Raw genomic sequence first — 16,451 nt, 5'->3', positions numbered from 1 at the left:
TTAGTTGTGACACTACTATGACTTAATTATGACACTATCTCATAATTATGACCTAATAATATATATTTTTAATTTTTGAGTGGTGGAAAAGCACTTCCATACAAATTAAAACAGAGAGTTCTTGATAACGTTTTTAAAAACAGAGCTCCGTTTCCTTATTAAAAGCGAGAGCTAGACTTCCCCGAAAATGCCAGTGGCACCTGAACGCGCCATACGTCATGCAAATGGCGGACGTTGTAAACAGAGGCAGCCGTTTCTCTTTGGCCGCAGTGAAACATCACTTTTTAGGATGAGCAGCGTCGAGTGTGAGCGTATGGACAGTCTGGAGGGCTGGGTGGCGGTGAAAAGCAACATATTCGAGGAACCGGAGACGTTCAAGTTGGGTTTCATCGTCCAGTGGAGCGTCATCGAGTCTAAGTTCGCCGTCACCTGCCATAACCGGACGTTACAGCGGCTCAAACGCAGAGCGGAGGTCGGTGTGAGCGGCGGTGACCCTCAGCTGAGCTGGGCCGGACTCTTCTCCGTGGACGACCTGAAACACATCCACCAACAGTTTTCGTGCGTGGCAGACGTGCTGACAGTCTGCTTCCCGGACCTGTCCGAGTTCGAGGAGGGGAACATTTGGGATTTGCTGCTCCTGAATCGGACGTGGTCAGGTCCGGAGGACGATGGCAGGGATTTTGACACGCCGTGCCGGAGACTGGAGAAGTACTTCAGCACAGCCATCGACACCTGCGGCCGCAAAATTGTTCTCGACACGTTGTTCCCGCAGCAGGACGAGAGAGACGTCGAGGAGTATTTCGAGAACATGCAGGAGTTCAAGAGGAAGACCATGCAGGAGGAGATGAGCAGGGTCAAAGGTCATCTGCGACAGGTGAGCCACACGTGCAGGTGTTCACGAGTGTAAACACACCCCACTTCAGAGTTGAAAAGAGTATTTAAACTTTCTACTCGAGTGTAGGGCTAGATATCAAACTAAAGTACTTTTTGTGGTATTGACTGAAGTTTGGTCTGGTTATGGAACTTTAATAATTATGTCATATCGACTGAACTTCAGTCTGGTTATCGAAGTGCAATAATTATGTGGTATGGACAAAATTCATGCTGGTTATCGAACTTTAGTAATTATGTCATATTGGTGAACTTCTGGCTGGTTACACCAATTCTTAAGTAGTAATGATCAATTCTTTGGCTCTGCGTTGAGCGTAAATACTTCGATATTATATCGACTGAACCTCAAACTCAGCCGGGTATTGAATGTCAATACTTTGTAGTATTGACAAACTTTGGACTTGGTTCTTTAATGTCAGTATTTTTATTGTATTAAACAATCTTTGGGTTACATCTCAAACTTTGGTACTTTTGTGGTATCGAACTTCAATATTTATGTTGTAGTTGTCGAATTCCAGGTTGGGGATCAAACCTTTTGTGATATTGACCAAATTTCAGACCAGTTATTGAACTTCAATACTTGTGTGGTGTTGATTGAATGTTGGGCTCAGGTGTCAAACTTCAATACTGTTGGTATCAATCGAACATTGGTCTGGATTTCAAACTTTGATTCTTTTTGTGTCATCATCAGGGCATCAAACTGCCTCTGTATCACTTGGTGTTGGATATCAAATGTATTTGATAAATTGGTATCAAAAAAAATATCGTTCAGGGATCAGTATCAAAGTCCAGATAATGGTATCATACAGAATACATCAAATTAATACCCAGCCCCACTCAAGTAAAACTTCTTCTTGTGTTTTATGGCGGTTGGCATCCCTAATTGTGCATTCTTCTTCTTCTTAGCTAAATCACAGTTGGAAAAACTCCTTCAACTTAAACCACAATGGTTTAGTTTTGTGTTTACAACTCATAAATAATGTTTAATAAGTAATGTTTTTGTCATAAAACATGTACGACAAAAAATACTTTTTTTTTACTAAAACAAAGGGACTGTTTGTGATTTCTTAAAGCTATGGAATCTTCTGGGATCTTATCAGTGGTACCATGCAGGATTAGCACCACACAGTGGCGTTACTAATCTGAAAGCAGGGCCTACCATGACTCAGCAAATCTGTGGTGAATCACTGCTTGAGATGAATGGTTTTCAAAGGGGCTCAGTGGAGGGTCATTGACTGAAAGTGAAAGAATATATATATTCAGTTATTATATTGGTTATAAGTCAGGAACTCATAACTGTCTTCAGTGAATAAGCTGTGATGTTATGGTGAAGTGGTGACATTAGGCTCTTTACTGAAGTGTCTGGAATCAAGGAAATAAAAAAGATACTGAGATAAAGACAAACATTAAACTAAGGTGGTGTGAGGAGGTTCTTTGTCTCTGCTGCTGATGTTGCAACATCACCAGCTCTTAGGTCTGTTTTTCCACTGCTAAGTTGTTCCTGCCTTTTGTCGTGCACATGAATTAAAGCAATTTGAACCAGGTGTGGAACGATGAGATAAAATTCCATGTTTTGCGATTATCCCGACCAAAGTGATTGCAATTCTTCGTAAAAAAAAACCGTGTTGAAATATAGTTTTATTATGTTGTTCATTATTGTTAAAAAAGTTAAACTTGTTAATATTGCTACAAAAACATTATTTACATCACCAAGAAATGTTGATATGTCTGTCTTTTTATGCTTATCTTATTTATTTATTTATTTGTTTGTTTGTTTGTTTGTTTGTTTATTTATTTATTTATTTATTTATTTAAGGAAAGGGGCAATGCATATTAACAAACATTAACATGTAAATATGCCAGCCAGGTTTTAGCCTGAGGTTACAAGGGAAAACACAAAAATAACCTGTATAATATCACAAAAATACAACAGTTACATAAAGAGGAAAGCTGGGGCTTATTATCCGGAGTAAATAAAGTGCCAGTGTCATCGGATGATACTAAAGTGCTTAATGCACAAATACAGGTCAATTATTGCACAAGTTCCCTGTAAAAAAAATAAAAAAAATATGAAGTGCTCTGTTACATAAGGATATTATTGCACACTGCTCAATTGCACCTGGCCCCTTGAATTATTGCACTCTGGTGGAATTGCACAAATCCCAGCGTATACATAATTTCAGAGAAATAATTTAGTTCTTAATGTGTCTTTCTTTCTTCTCAGTTGCTGCAGAGTCATGGCAGCGCAGACAGAATGGTGGCGCTGCTGCGTCTCTATGAAGAGGAGGACATGGTCTACCAGGACCTGGTCTCTGTGGCCACCACCTTCTTCCACTATCTGCTGCAGCCTTTCAGGGACATGCGAGAGCTGGCCTGCCTCTACAAGATGGAGATCCTGGTAAATAAAATCCAGTCATATTTAGCAGCTGTGTGGGCTTTTGTAGGAGGTGATACACCAGCATTCACCAAAGATGGAGGTTGCCTCTACACCACGTCTTCAACCAGGAAGACATTTAGACATTATTGATCAACAATTCAGTGATAACCTTTCTGCAGAGAGTATATCAATTGATTTGAGAGAGACAGAACTAGTCCTCTGGACTCCATGACAGAGACGATGACCAATCACAGGGCAGTTTTCTTGAGTTATTTTGTCCATCTTTGGTCCTTGAAAAGTCAGAGGATATCTAAAAATGTCGGTCATTGTTTCCCACACCTCAAAATGATGATGTTCTTAACCGTCTTCTTTTATCTACAAACCAAAATTATTCATTTTTAATGATTTCTTTGTAAGAGAAAACTGAAAATATTTACATTTTAAAAATCTGAAAAAAATCAGGTAGCCTTTTTTTAATTAACAAAACACTTAAATAGTTGGTGATTCATTTAGGAATCTACTAATAATCAATTGTTGGAGCCCTAATAAACAGCTGTGCATCACTATTCCAGCATTAGCAACACCTGCGTGTGCTGCAAAGCAACATCAATACAAGTAAACATCTGATATTTCTGCACTTGGATTGATTGATGGTTCTGTTCCCCTTGCTCACAGGGATGAAGGGTGTGAATATGGACCAGACAAATAAAATGTGATTGACTGATTTAATTGATAACCTCTAACTCAATGCTCTCTCTGTTGGTGAAAATCCAATATTTGTCTGCACATTTCTTTGAGTGATCACCTGTGGCCACTCAGACACTCAGCCTAATGTACAATAATCAAAGGTGTCATTCATCTCTCCAACGTTGGTCTAGAAACGTATGCACGCGGCAGTGAAGTGAGACACTGTTTGTGTGTTTGTTTAAATCAGTTTGAAGGCGGCAGATACATTTAAACGTCCCTTGAGATGATGTTTGAATATTTAATGTGCAGGTCAGCCTAAACATGACGTCCAGTTTCTCCTTCACGCTAAACTAACTTTGAAGAAAGTTGGCGTATTCTGTGTTAGTGTGAACTTGTTTCTCTCTGTTCTTGGTCCCTGCAGAAGTCTTTAGAGTTTGAGGAGTTGGGTCCTAAGAGAATCGCAGCCCTGGAGAAGGAAGCGGAGGAGTGGAGAACGAAAGCAGGAGACGCAGTCGCCTCCATTCAGGACATCACTGTCAACTACTTTGCGCAGACTTCTAAGGCTTTGGCTGGTATGCAGCTGCTGTGTGTGTGTGTGTACTTGTATTTATATCTTTGTGGGGACATTTTCTCTTGGCCCCACAAATTTAAAGAGTTAGGCACTTAGTTGTGATAGTTATGGTTCAGGTAATTGGCTTTGGGAATGCATTATGTCTATGATGTGTCCTCACTAAGATATAAAAACAATATTGTGTGTATGTGTGGATTAATTAATCAGTGACTTTTTTTTACTCGGCACACATTAAAAACGTTGTTTTGCTGCTCCAGTCAGCAACATATACACTATTTTTGTCAGAAATTCAAAACAACTTAATAATTGACAAAATTACCATTTAATTGCTTTGTTTAATTAATTTCATAAAGACGAGAAAAACAAAGGAATAAATAATTATTGTGCTTTTCTTTCTATGTTACATTTCACTCAAAATGCTCAATTGTTTGGCTGTGCCTCTTCACTGATTACATGATTCAATTAGATTATGATTATCGTGTCAGATAAACATGAACTTAAATATGAATTAAAAAGATTTTGAAATGCTCTTCCCCAAAACTATGTTATGTTTAAAGACAGACTTTGGTAAACCAGCTAAAGTCTACATTACTCATAAAATCTAACCAAAAACTTTGCATGTAAATGTGGATTTGACTGCATCAAACTATTTGCCAACATGATTAGAGGTCAATTATTTAAATGGTCAATAAAATATAACCTTTGAATGATGAGAAATTATACAAAAAAATGCTTAAATTCTACATTTTTTGTCAGCACTGCACTATGTACAGTATTTTCAACACAAATAATCTATGAACTAAATATTAAATATATTAAACAGATCATCAGAAACTAAAAATAATTTATATTTTGACAAAAAATAAACTTTTAGCAACAGTGCCTGACAACAAAAATGCATAATTTGTGATAAATCTGATAATACCGGCCTGATTAATCAGTTTCTCTCTAATTATGACACTGGATAACAGCCTCTTGTGTACATGTGTGTGCAGGTATGTTGAAGGAGATGGAGGAGGACAGGTGTCGTTTTGGACCTGCTGCCTGGGCGTCTGCAGTTCCTCGGCTGGAGAAACTACGCTTCCTGTTGGCCAAAGAAACGCTGCAGCACATGAGAGCGACAGAGATGTGCCTCAACCGAAAGAAAGACAGCATCAGAGAGAAGGTGTGTGTGTGTGTCTCCCACTTTGTTTTGATTAGCACAAACAGCAGGTTTTCTCGCAGTTCTGAAATGAACTAATCCCATATTGTTGTATTGGCCGTCACAGGCTGTAGCTGTCACTCACTGCCAACACAAACACATGAAGAGATGTGGCACAGTGCCTGCAAGCCTGAGTTTTTCTTCTGGGTTTTTTTTGACTTTGTATTCCAGTGTGTTGTGAATCTGAAGCTGCTGTAATCCTTTGATCTATTTATAAATCCTCTCCTAAAAAACACAGAGAATCCCCTCGATACACCCCCAAAACCTGCATGCATGAATAAGTGAGTGTCTCCGCGTCGTGTGTACACATGTGTGACTACAGAGGCGTACATTACTAATATGAGAGTCACGGTAAAAATGGGGGTGTCATACTTCAGAAGTGGAGGAGAGAGAGAGAGAGAGAGCGAGAACACCTCCAGCACCTCCACCTTCACACGGCTGCATTATTCATCCGATTATGCTCCAAAAAAAAGAAGGAAAAAAAAATCAGGTTTCAGGATGCTGGCAGAACCTGCCACTGTGAAATCCTCAAGAGCAGCACAGAGAACAGCAGCGTGAGCATTTATGATGAGATCAGTAAACTACACCCACTCAGATTCTTGCGGCAGCATATCTGCTGTCTGCTGAGTGTGGCAGTGTCACTGCAGATGTCACAGTTCTTACATTTAGTGTGTGTGTGTGTGTGTGTTGAAACGACCTGTGAATAATCTCAGATTAATCCAATCTCTGCTGCTTTTATATCAAAACATATTTATGACCCAACTTAAAGCGTTTAAGGACGCGTCGTAGCCTTTGATTGTGACGGCTCATTAGCTCCATATCAAGCCTATTTCACATCACTGCGCCGCCACCTTGCAGGTAGCTCTTGGTTTCAGCTCATTTCATCACGTTGCCAAAAGCAATGTGATGGTTTTACATAGTGTTTGACGTCCCAGACCCGTTACTGTATTTAATGCCAGATTTTACTCGTCAAATGTGTGTCTCTTCTCTTTATGGTGCAGTCGAACTCGGGGATAGTTTATGAAACTTTTTGCTCAGATACTGGGGTTAGCATTTACAGCATTAACATGAATCTGGAGGACACACTACAAGATTTTTTTGCCCAATTTTACTCAGGATTTACACTTTTTACACTACACAGGCCACTGTCTTTTCATCGCCATGTTTCTGCAGCATATAAACGTGTGACGGACGCAAGGAAGTGGAATAACGGCAACAAAAATCACACAAAAGTGACTGTATATGATTTATAGAATGAATACCAAGTCTCTAAAGTCTGTACATAATAACTCACTGTTGTGTACAAAGCCGTCAGTGTGATTCCAGTTGTGTTGTTGTGGTGCAGCTGAGTGGCCTGTCCAGTGTCCAGAGCCAGAGACCTGACGCGTGGTCTACGTCCGAGGACACGGTGGACCAGCTGGAGCTGCACTTCTACGAAACCCAACTGGAGCTGTACGACGCCAAGTTTGAGATCTTAAAGAACGAGGAGCAGCTGCTCTTGGCACAGACAGGCACAGTGCGACGGCAGATCAAAGGTATGTAGTCGTGCAGGCTATGGTTCTAAAACGTCATAATTCCAGCACAGAGCAAATTATAACCATTTACCTACCCCTTGATTGGATTATGGAAGCATACACTCTGGCTCTGGTATTTGCCAAATCTTGGCAGGGACATTAAAAGTACTTTACTTAGTTTCATGTCATCAATTGATGATCTGATTCAAAATAATGTTTTGATTTAAAATGTATTCAGTACATAGAGCTGCTCATTTGAGGGTCTAGTCAAGGGTAAGAAAGGTTTGTCGTGAAATCAGAGTGTTTGCAAGATTAGGTAGCAAAAGAAAATGTATTGAAGCTAAACTTGCACAAGATTATTATTAGATTAATAATCCTGGTATAATGAATGTGAGGCTATGACATACCTTGGCTCAACTGTAATTCTAAAACTTTCTACTACGCATATAAAAGATCATTGATGTGTTCATTCATTATAGTGAATTTCAGGTTTTAAGTTGGTGAACTGCTTCTTGTAAAAAATGCTCGTGTAATTCTTTGCACAGATGAAAGGTGTCTAACAATATTTATTTCCACTTAATTTAAGCAGTGATTGAGAGGAGTTGAATCAGCAGACTTTTGATAGAACGAACATTTACACACTGTTTCACACATATTTACTACCAGAGTGTCAGATTGAATTACACTGTGTGCAGGAGATTATGTTTTTCTGGTCACTCCGGTGTGTTGTGCACGGGGTTTTACTGGGGGAATATTTTCTTCATGTAAATATTTCCCTAATTGCTTCTCCTGGGATGTGGTATGTTTGCTCTCAAGTGTCCTCACACACTGACTTGTGTCAGGTTTATCTCCAAGCCAAAAAGACAGAAGGTGTCCTCCAGCAGTGAAGGAAAGAGCAGAGATTGTGTGAACGCAGCGAGGCGACTCTTGACTTGATGACATACTGTATTTCACATGTCGCGTTTGAGAGCAGCTCAGTCTGAAGGGCTGAGAATAAAATGCTCTTCAGTGGACAAGAACCTTTTGATGTGAGCTGTGAAAAACAGTCACAGTGTGTTTTCCAGTTTCCTGTTGGAGCTTGACTACACCGTTCACTCGGAGTCCTGTCCTCGTCCAAGTGGACAGACACTAGTGGGCAAATATATTGATTTATTGAATCAAGTGTGTCTGCCTCCACTCTGCTCGGTGGCCAAATGCAGTGAATCTCCCCCTGTCATCCATTCATTTAAAAAGATCCAATATTTTCAACTGACACAGCTCCTCATTAGTGGGACTACCGATCGCAATGTCTTTTTGGACTAATGTGGAGAAGCTTCTGTCACTTTTGTACTATCATTGCTCTACCGTACATTCTCTATATGTGCTGTATAAACCACTGTACATCTTCTGTATTATAGTTCTACTTATAGCCTGTACATATCAATAATAATAGTCATTTTTTCCTTTCTTATAATATACCACCCTGTACATACTGTATGGTTGGATGCAAACTGCATTTCTTTGCCTGTACTTGTGACATGTGCAATGGCAAAGTTGAATCTAATCTAATCTAATCTGGGTGTGTTAGTTTGACTTTGAGTCAAACTTTTTTAGTTGTATTTACACTATAATTCTTTTTTTTTAATGTCATGTAAACACACTGAAAAAGTCTTAAAGTTGCTTAATAAATTGACTAAAACAAACAAACAACCTAATTAAGAAATCAGTCACAACAAACCAGTATAGAAAAAGAGTATTTTTGTAGAGCTGCAACCAACGATTATTCGATTAATCGATTACTAATCGATTACCAGATTAATCGTCAGCTATTTGGATGATTGAGTTGTTTTTTTAATAATTAAAACAACTGTCTCACATTTTTCAGCTTCTTAAATGTGAATATTTGCTGGTTTCTTTGCTGCATCTAACAAAGAAATCATTAAAACTGAATCATCATCAGTCATTGGAGAAACATCCTCGTTTCCATGTTTGAGAAACACTGATCGACATTTTACATATCAAACAAGTCCTTGATTAATCGATAAAATAATAGACCGATGAATCGATTATGAAAATAATCAGTAGTTGACCTCCGAGTGAGACCTGAGTCCCAGTGTGCTCTGTTTTTGTCAACGTTAACGCTGGTTTTACGCAGTTTATTTGCCAAAGCGCCGTAAAACCACACGAGTTGTGACTGGACTGTGTTTGTGTCGCAGAGCTGAAGGATGAGGTGGTTTACTACGACGTGTGTGAGGATGAAGAGGAGCTGCAGAGCATGGTCCACACCAGCGTCCAGCATGCGGACTCTCCGGCTGTCAGTCATCTCAAAAGACGCCTGCGCAACCTGGAGGCCAAGAGAGGCAACATCTGTGCCCGACGCGCTTATCTCCGCAACAAGAAGGTGAGGCAGCTGTTTTCAGCCCAATTATAAATGACTTTGAGCAACATTTTCAAGGGCAAATGTGTTTGTCTCTGAGTGGAAGACGTGGGACATATGAAGGAATGTCATTAAGGATGGCTTTATATCACATCCTTCATATCAGTCTAATACAGTCTTTTACCTCTTGAAATCAACTTAGGTGTAAATAAGATAATAACTTTGGTGCTGATACCTTTATTTCCTGACTATAACCCACTAATTAAAACACATAATGCTCAACTGGTAGACTGATATTGTTTTTTCTTTGGCCGATATTGATGCCAATTTTTAGAAATCATGGGCGATATCTAATATTTTTGTTTTTAGGTCATGTGTTAGTCCAACTATAACAGTTAAAGATGAACATTTATTGCATAATAATAATACTCATAATAATGAAGTTTTAATGTTTTAGCAGCATTTATAGGACGATAGATGGACAATCTTAAAGTGCAAATATTCAAGCAAATATTAGAATAAATTATTAATATTGCAATCAAGTGTATACAATCGAAGGACATAAACTGCAGGTAAACAACCAGATAAACTAACAGTTTTCTGAGAAGAAACGTATGTAAAATTATGATTGGCAGGTTAATTAAATAATAATCAGCCAATTATTTTAAATTAAATCCTATCTCTCGCTCCTACTGTGTGGACGACAGCTCTCACTCACGTCCTGGTCACACAACAGTTTACTGAAGCTTTTATTTATATATGTTTTTATGTTTTTTATCTGTTTTTTTATTACCTCCTGACTACATGCTCATTTTTAGTTAAATCATTTTACTGCTCAGAACAGGAAGAGAAAATCATTTCCATGAATCATGTTTAGTAATCTACAGGGGACAAGAGTCACTGACATGAATATTTCAAAATAATAATAGAAAAAGGATTAAAAAGAAAAAAATGCTCTCCTGAGGCTTTATTTGCCCCTTAATTGTCAGCTCCACTCACATTTCCTGAATAAGGTTTGTACACAAACTCTAATTGTGTCTTTCTTGTGTGTTTTAATGTGTGTGTGTGTGTGTAGGATCAGTGCATGGACGCCCAAGAACAGAAGCAGATGGCAGCCAGGCAGAGCACAGACAGCTACACCCAGCATCATCAGGTTCACCTGGTACGTAACAACAACGACAACAACACAGAAAACGAGGCTGTGAATCCACTTCAGTCTCTCCCTAAAAACCTCTCACTGTCTCCCTCTGTCGTCTGCAGAAACGAGAGAAGAAAAAAGAGGAGGATCAGAGGAGGAAAGACTGGGTGGACCAGGAGCGAGAGAAGACTCTGAGCAGATTACGCTCCTTCAGACAGGTGAGGATCACTCTTACGCTCAGTGTCTCTGCAGCTTCTGAGAAGCTCTTTCATTTGACGCCAGTCCTTGTTGTTGTAAACTTAACTGTCTTTATATCTCACTGCTCCACCACGGTTTTCCAGAAGCGACAGGGCCAGTACATCCTGAAGACTCCTCACTCCAGGTCCGAAGTCCCGTGTCCCTCCCAGCCGCTGTCCATCATCAGCCTCGGGCCTTCTGCCCCCTCTGTAGATCCCTCGCTCTTTGTCCGTCCTCAACCCAGACACAAAAAAGCAACCAAGAAGCGTCCGCCTGAAGACATCCCTGTCCACATCTATGCTGCACCACCGCCGCCACCACCACCTCCGCATACTTACATCCCTCCTGTGCCTCCTCTGCCGCCTCCTCCACCTCCACCTCCACTGCCCCCTGCTGTCCCGCCTCCTCCACCACCACCTCTCCAAGAAGACACACCGAAGGCTCTCAGTGAAAAAGAGGAGCCTCCTTTCCCTGCCAAGAACATGCTCAAACAAAATACAGGTGAGAGGGAAATGCAGGACATGTTGTTCTGTGTCATGAGTCTGTGATCATTTCACAACAAAGGAAAAAGAACTTAGAGTAGGATTTGTGTTTGTGCGCACACACACACACACACACACACACACACACACACACACACATGAATGATAAGGTCATGTTGTTCTGTCCTCAAAGTCCAACTTCTAAAGGCCAGAGGAGGAACGTTACCTCTGTTGTGCTGCTGATGATCCACAGGCTCAGCTCCAGAGAGTGACGACAACAGCCAACAGCACTTTCTTCAAGGAGGAAACGTTGCTGCGACAGCGGTGGAACGATGTTCTCATCACTTTGTTCATGACTGTTTTTTTCTGCAGGAACAATGGACGAAGTGTTGGCCTCGCTGCAGCGTGGACAGAGTCAGCTGCGAAAGGTCCCCACTCACTGGACAGCGTCCCCCGCTGAGGACCCAAGGAGCAGCCTGATGTCCGCCATACGTCAGGGCGTCATGCTGAAGAAGGTGAGAACACGACACGGTCTCACAGGCTGCTCAGGCTGCGTGGACACAGAAATATGATCGTCGTCTGACTTTTGTCATTTCATTATGTGGCCCTACATCAGAAATACAAGATTTGTTATTTAGCCACAAAGAGTTTGTGCTTTAACAGCGCTGTCACTCGTCCATAAGTGTTTGCTTTTCTGTGTGCGGCGAACACGACGCGGTGAACTGACTCACGGCGTGACTCGTGTTCCGTAGGTGGTTCCTTCGCGAGCCGAGGCCCCGAGCGGCGGAGACAACGAGCTGGAGCGAAGCATCAAAGCCGCCATGATGAGGATGAAGAACGTGTCGGCCGACTCTGACGACGAGGACAGAGGAGACGAGGAGACACAGAGCACAGAGTGGGACAGCTGAGCGCACGCACACACTCACACACACTCACACACACACTCACTGCCACGGCCACACTGGTTGCGTGTGCAGTGGAACGACAGCTGCCATTGCACAATAAGACTTCTGCCTAAAAGTCATTTAAAGGCTTATTCTAAGATGACAAAAGCCAACTAGTTTTTATTTTAATTTGAAATTGATTATACACTCGTACAAACATACGTATGGGTCGCACATACAATTACTACCAATCAATCTTCTTCCTACACGTTACACACAGACCTGTCCCACAGGAAGCTGTGGAGCTGCTGCTATGAGTTACTCAAATTAAAATAAAATGATTTAATAGGTAATAATGCATTTTTAAATACTTTTCTTCTGTACTGAACTGAATGCTACAATGTTTTTGTATGAACTTCCAAATCCAAAAGAATGGATCGAGGGAAAGGAAACAGAAAAAGGCTTTTAATTTGAAAGGGGTTTGAATCTTTCCTTCTCTATTTTTGCTGCAAAACACACACACACACACACACACACACACACACACACACACACACACAGAGTCCGATGTAATCTGATTACACAAAGGCCTAAATGACGCTGAACACGCTGCACACACTGCACACGCATCCAACGTGGCCCAGGTTTTGACTCCTCCTCTTTCATCGAGCATGTGTCGCTGCCAAGTTTTCCACAAGTGCTCCTCTCTCGTCACAAGTGATGAAAGTGTATGTATGTAGAGAATGTTTTAAATTAGCCAGGTATGAGGATGTAGTCTCTTTAAAAGAAAAAAAAAAGAAGCACTTACTCAGGAGAAAAAGCCTTGTGATTGTACGGTCAGTGTCGATGAGTGAATTTGTCCCAGCTGCTCTCTCTCTGTGTTTACTTGTATTTATATCTTTGTGAGGTCCATAAAAACCTAACTTTAAAGGGCTTTTTCAGATTTGAGGGTTATGGTTGTGATGGTTATGGTGTTTAAGGGAATTGCATTAAGTCTATGATGTGTCCTCACTAAGATATAAAGACAAGTTTGTGTCCACCATCACAAATACTCAAATACTCGTGTGTCTAAACCAGGGAAGCCCAACATTTTTCCACCAGAGGGACAAAAATCAACACTGGGATCCTTTACTGAATATTCTTTTTAACAATAACATAATTTAATGGCAACTTTACGTTGTATTTAACAGCCACAGAACTTTTGATATAATGTGGTGCCTCCATGACTTTGATATATCAGCTCCTTAAATGCCGATAACTCACTTTTATGACTTCCTGTCCAGCATCGTTTCTGACTTTACACCCAAATTTAAAACATTTTAAGGTGAATTCATATCTCAAAAAAACAGAACATCAATAATGATTATTATATTCAGACTTTTTTCATGTGACGGTCCAAATGAAAACCTATTACCGGCTCATTTTGGCCCACAAACCTCATGTTGGGCAGCCCTGGTCTAAACCCAACGACTTCAGCTATTTGTTTTATTTTTTAATTTAAATGACTTTTTTCTGTCCAAAATATCTGGGGATGAATGATTTTGAACATATATCGAATTGCGATTATTTTGACTGGGATTGCGATCTGAGTCACGATATGGGAAGGAATGGTCTTTTTGCGATATTAGTGCAGATCTGTGAGAAACAACGATGTTTATTTCAGTCTGTGTGACGTGTGTACATCAGGACAATATTTCATCTAAAATGCTTAATTTGACACGTTTTGGCTTTAAATCGCAAAATAGGCTATACTGCGATCTCGACAAAATTCCGACTTCACCGACCGATACAGAAATCAGTCCGATACCGTTATTTTAAACTATAAAGAAGTGAGCTGGACATTTGTGCCCGGCAACAAAGACGTACAGTAATTCTGCAACTATAGACGAGAAATAAACACTACTTGGCTAAAATGCTGTTGTCGTTTTCTTTTTCCGATAACTGATCCAGTGATTTTTGACGATATCTGGTATCATATCGGCCGATAATCGCTAGTTTTTTTAGGCGACTTTGTTTCACTTTGGGAGTTGACAAGTTCTTTTGTGGTGAAAAAGCATTAAATGTTAAATACGTAACACGTCGAAATCTGTCGTGATTGTTTGTATTGGAGGTCGATGGATGAAGCACTTTTCCCGTTTACCCCCCGTCGTCATTTGTGTGTGAGAAAATGCAATTTCTGAAACTGTTATTTCTTCTCTCTCTAATGCCAGAACACAGGGAGAGAATTCTAACTTCTTTTTTTCTTCTAACGATGGAAGTGCTTTTATGTTTGTGACTTAACTGAACCTGTTAATACTGTGTGTGTGTGTCGTGAATAAGGCTGCAACTAAACTTTATTTTCCATTATTATCTATTCATCTGGAGATTCTATTCTCAAATAATTGAGTACATGTTGACAAAAAATGTTAATCAGTGTTTCCCAAACCTGGAAATGATGTTTTTTAATGATTTCTCTGGCACATGGAGCAAAGAAAGCAGAAAATATTCACATTTTAGAAGCTGAAAAAATAATTAATTAATTTGGTTGCAGCCCTGATCACAAACAAACAGCACAAGTGTGTAGCAAACAGGAGAAAGTGGGAGAAAAAAAAAAATCAGTGCACTTATTCTGAAAAACTCTGATTCTGAAGAGACGTGTACAGAAGACGATTAGAGCCACACAAGAAATGAAAGAAGTCATCCATCATCTACCGCTTTATCCTCAACATGAGGGTCGCAGGTGCCGCAGGGCGAAAGGCGGGGCCACGCAACCATCCACTCTCAGTTACGATCAATTTAGAACGTCCAATTAGCCTAATCCCCAAATCGCCGCACTTGATTTGACAGATTATGGTGTAACTGGGGCCTTTTTGCCGCAAAGATTGTAATAATCTACACTTGGAGCTATGATCAAATTAAAGTCAGAATTCTGGTTTATGTTCAGACTTTTTTCTCACATGTGGCCCTAATCCTCTTCTGTAGATGTGGAACTTTATTCTACTCGAGTGTTTTTCAGACGAGCTGACGGCTGAAACACGCGTGTACTGCTGTGTTTTTATTAATAAACGATGTAAAAAAAAAATGAAATGTGACCTGTGGGCAGTTTTTCTTTCTTTCTTTCATTCATTCATTCATTCAAAAAAGTGTTATTTTGTAATCTTTGGTTTGGTTGAGCTCCACATGTTCTCTCTCTACCTGCACTGTTAAATGAGTCACATCGTGTCCGTCAGTCTGAGTCTGAGTCTGGGAACGATGGAGCGCTGATCGAGGCTGTGGCGACTCGTAGCCCACGTGATGAGGGTGAGTCATATTTTTGGTTTCCATGCGTGCAGCAGCTGTTGCTCTCCTGATGTGACGCCTCACACATCCACAGCCACATACGACTTGTTTCTCCTCTGTTTCTTGAACACACGGATCTGTGGCTGCTCTTAAATCCCCGTCACTCTTCCACTCTCTGGACTCTTAATTGTTCACAGACGCTCCGGTGATCGTTTAAATGTTCATACACCTTCAGAGAAGACGCGCGGTGGTGGCGGCGGCGGGTCTTTAGACAAACCTGCCTGTCTAGCATCAACCTGAAATTCCACAGCCTGTTACTATGGTAACAGGGAGTCTCAGTGGTAGTGGCTTGCAGTGCCATCTCTCTCTCTCCAAACATAGTCTCTCATAGTCAGTAAAGACTTAAAGGGACAGTGATGAGCAACAGACACATTCATCATATCACTGTTTCACTGTCATTTCAATTAAATCATAATCTATTAAGTATTTATTTAATTATAATTAGTTTTACCCTACTGATGATGTGTTGTTGCAATAGTAATTGCAAGTATATAAGTATTTATGGAAAAAAAAGTTGAATTTTCTTTACTCCAAGCTATAATTAATATCAGGTTCCCACGGGTCCTTGAAATGAAAAAAAATTCAAGGTGCTTGAAAGTTTTTGAAATCCCCCCCTAAACCATTGAAAGTGCTTTAATTTTGTGCAAGAAAGAACTTAAGTCGGGATTCCCACGGGTCCTTGAAATCTCTGGTTCTTACGTTTAAGTTTTTTTTTTTAAAGCAGTGATCCGCTGTAGCGACTCCTACAGTCTGATCAGTAATTAACAAACTAACCTGCAGATTTTCCGTAGTCTA

The 16,451-nt window shown here is 40.4% G+C and overlaps 1 protein-coding gene across 1 annotated transcript; it reads left to right on the top strand.

Moving 5' to 3' along the window:
- Positions 1-70: 70 nt before the first annotated feature.
- Positions 71-15,907, top strand: LOC131459179 (WASP homolog-associated protein with actin, membranes and microtubules). Its single transcript, XM_058628668.1, has 11 exons — positions 71-874; positions 3,116-3,289; positions 4,377-4,527; positions 5,522-5,691; positions 7,073-7,262; positions 9,437-9,621; positions 10,673-10,759; positions 10,858-10,953; positions 11,077-11,473; positions 11,827-11,969; positions 12,207-15,907. The coding sequence occupies exons 1-11, from the start codon at positions 188-190 to the stop codon at positions 12,360-12,362; spliced, it is 2,436 nt and encodes an 811-aa protein (XP_058484651.1). The 5' UTR covers positions 71-187; the 3' UTR covers positions 12,363-15,907.
- The last annotated feature ends 544 nt before the right edge of the window (positions 15,908-16,451 follow it).

This window comes from Solea solea, chromosome 5, assembly GCF_958295425.1.
Source record: "Solea solea chromosome 5, fSolSol10.1, whole genome shotgun sequence".
NCBI lineage: Eukaryota > Metazoa > Chordata > Actinopteri > Pleuronectiformes > Soleidae > Solea > Solea solea.
Note: the sequence above shows the minus strand (reverse complement) of the source record. Positions and strands in the feature narration are given on the sequence as shown.

What these genes read in the sequence shown, in the direction of transcription:
- LOC131459179 (XM_058628668.1), top strand. Translation starts at nt 188, where the DNA reads ATGCCAGTGGCACCTGAACGCGCCATACGTCATGCAAATGGCGGACGT. An exon ending in CTTATCTCCGCAACAAGAAG is followed by an intron (nt 9,622 to 10,672) that starts GTGAGGCAGCTG and finishes GTGTGTGTGTAG; the next exon opens with GATCAGTGCATGGACGCCCA. An exon ending in AGCATCATCAGGTTCACCTG is followed by an intron (nt 10,760 to 10,857) that starts GTACGTAACAAC and finishes TGTCGTCTGCAG; the next exon opens with AAACGAGAGAAGAAAAAAGA.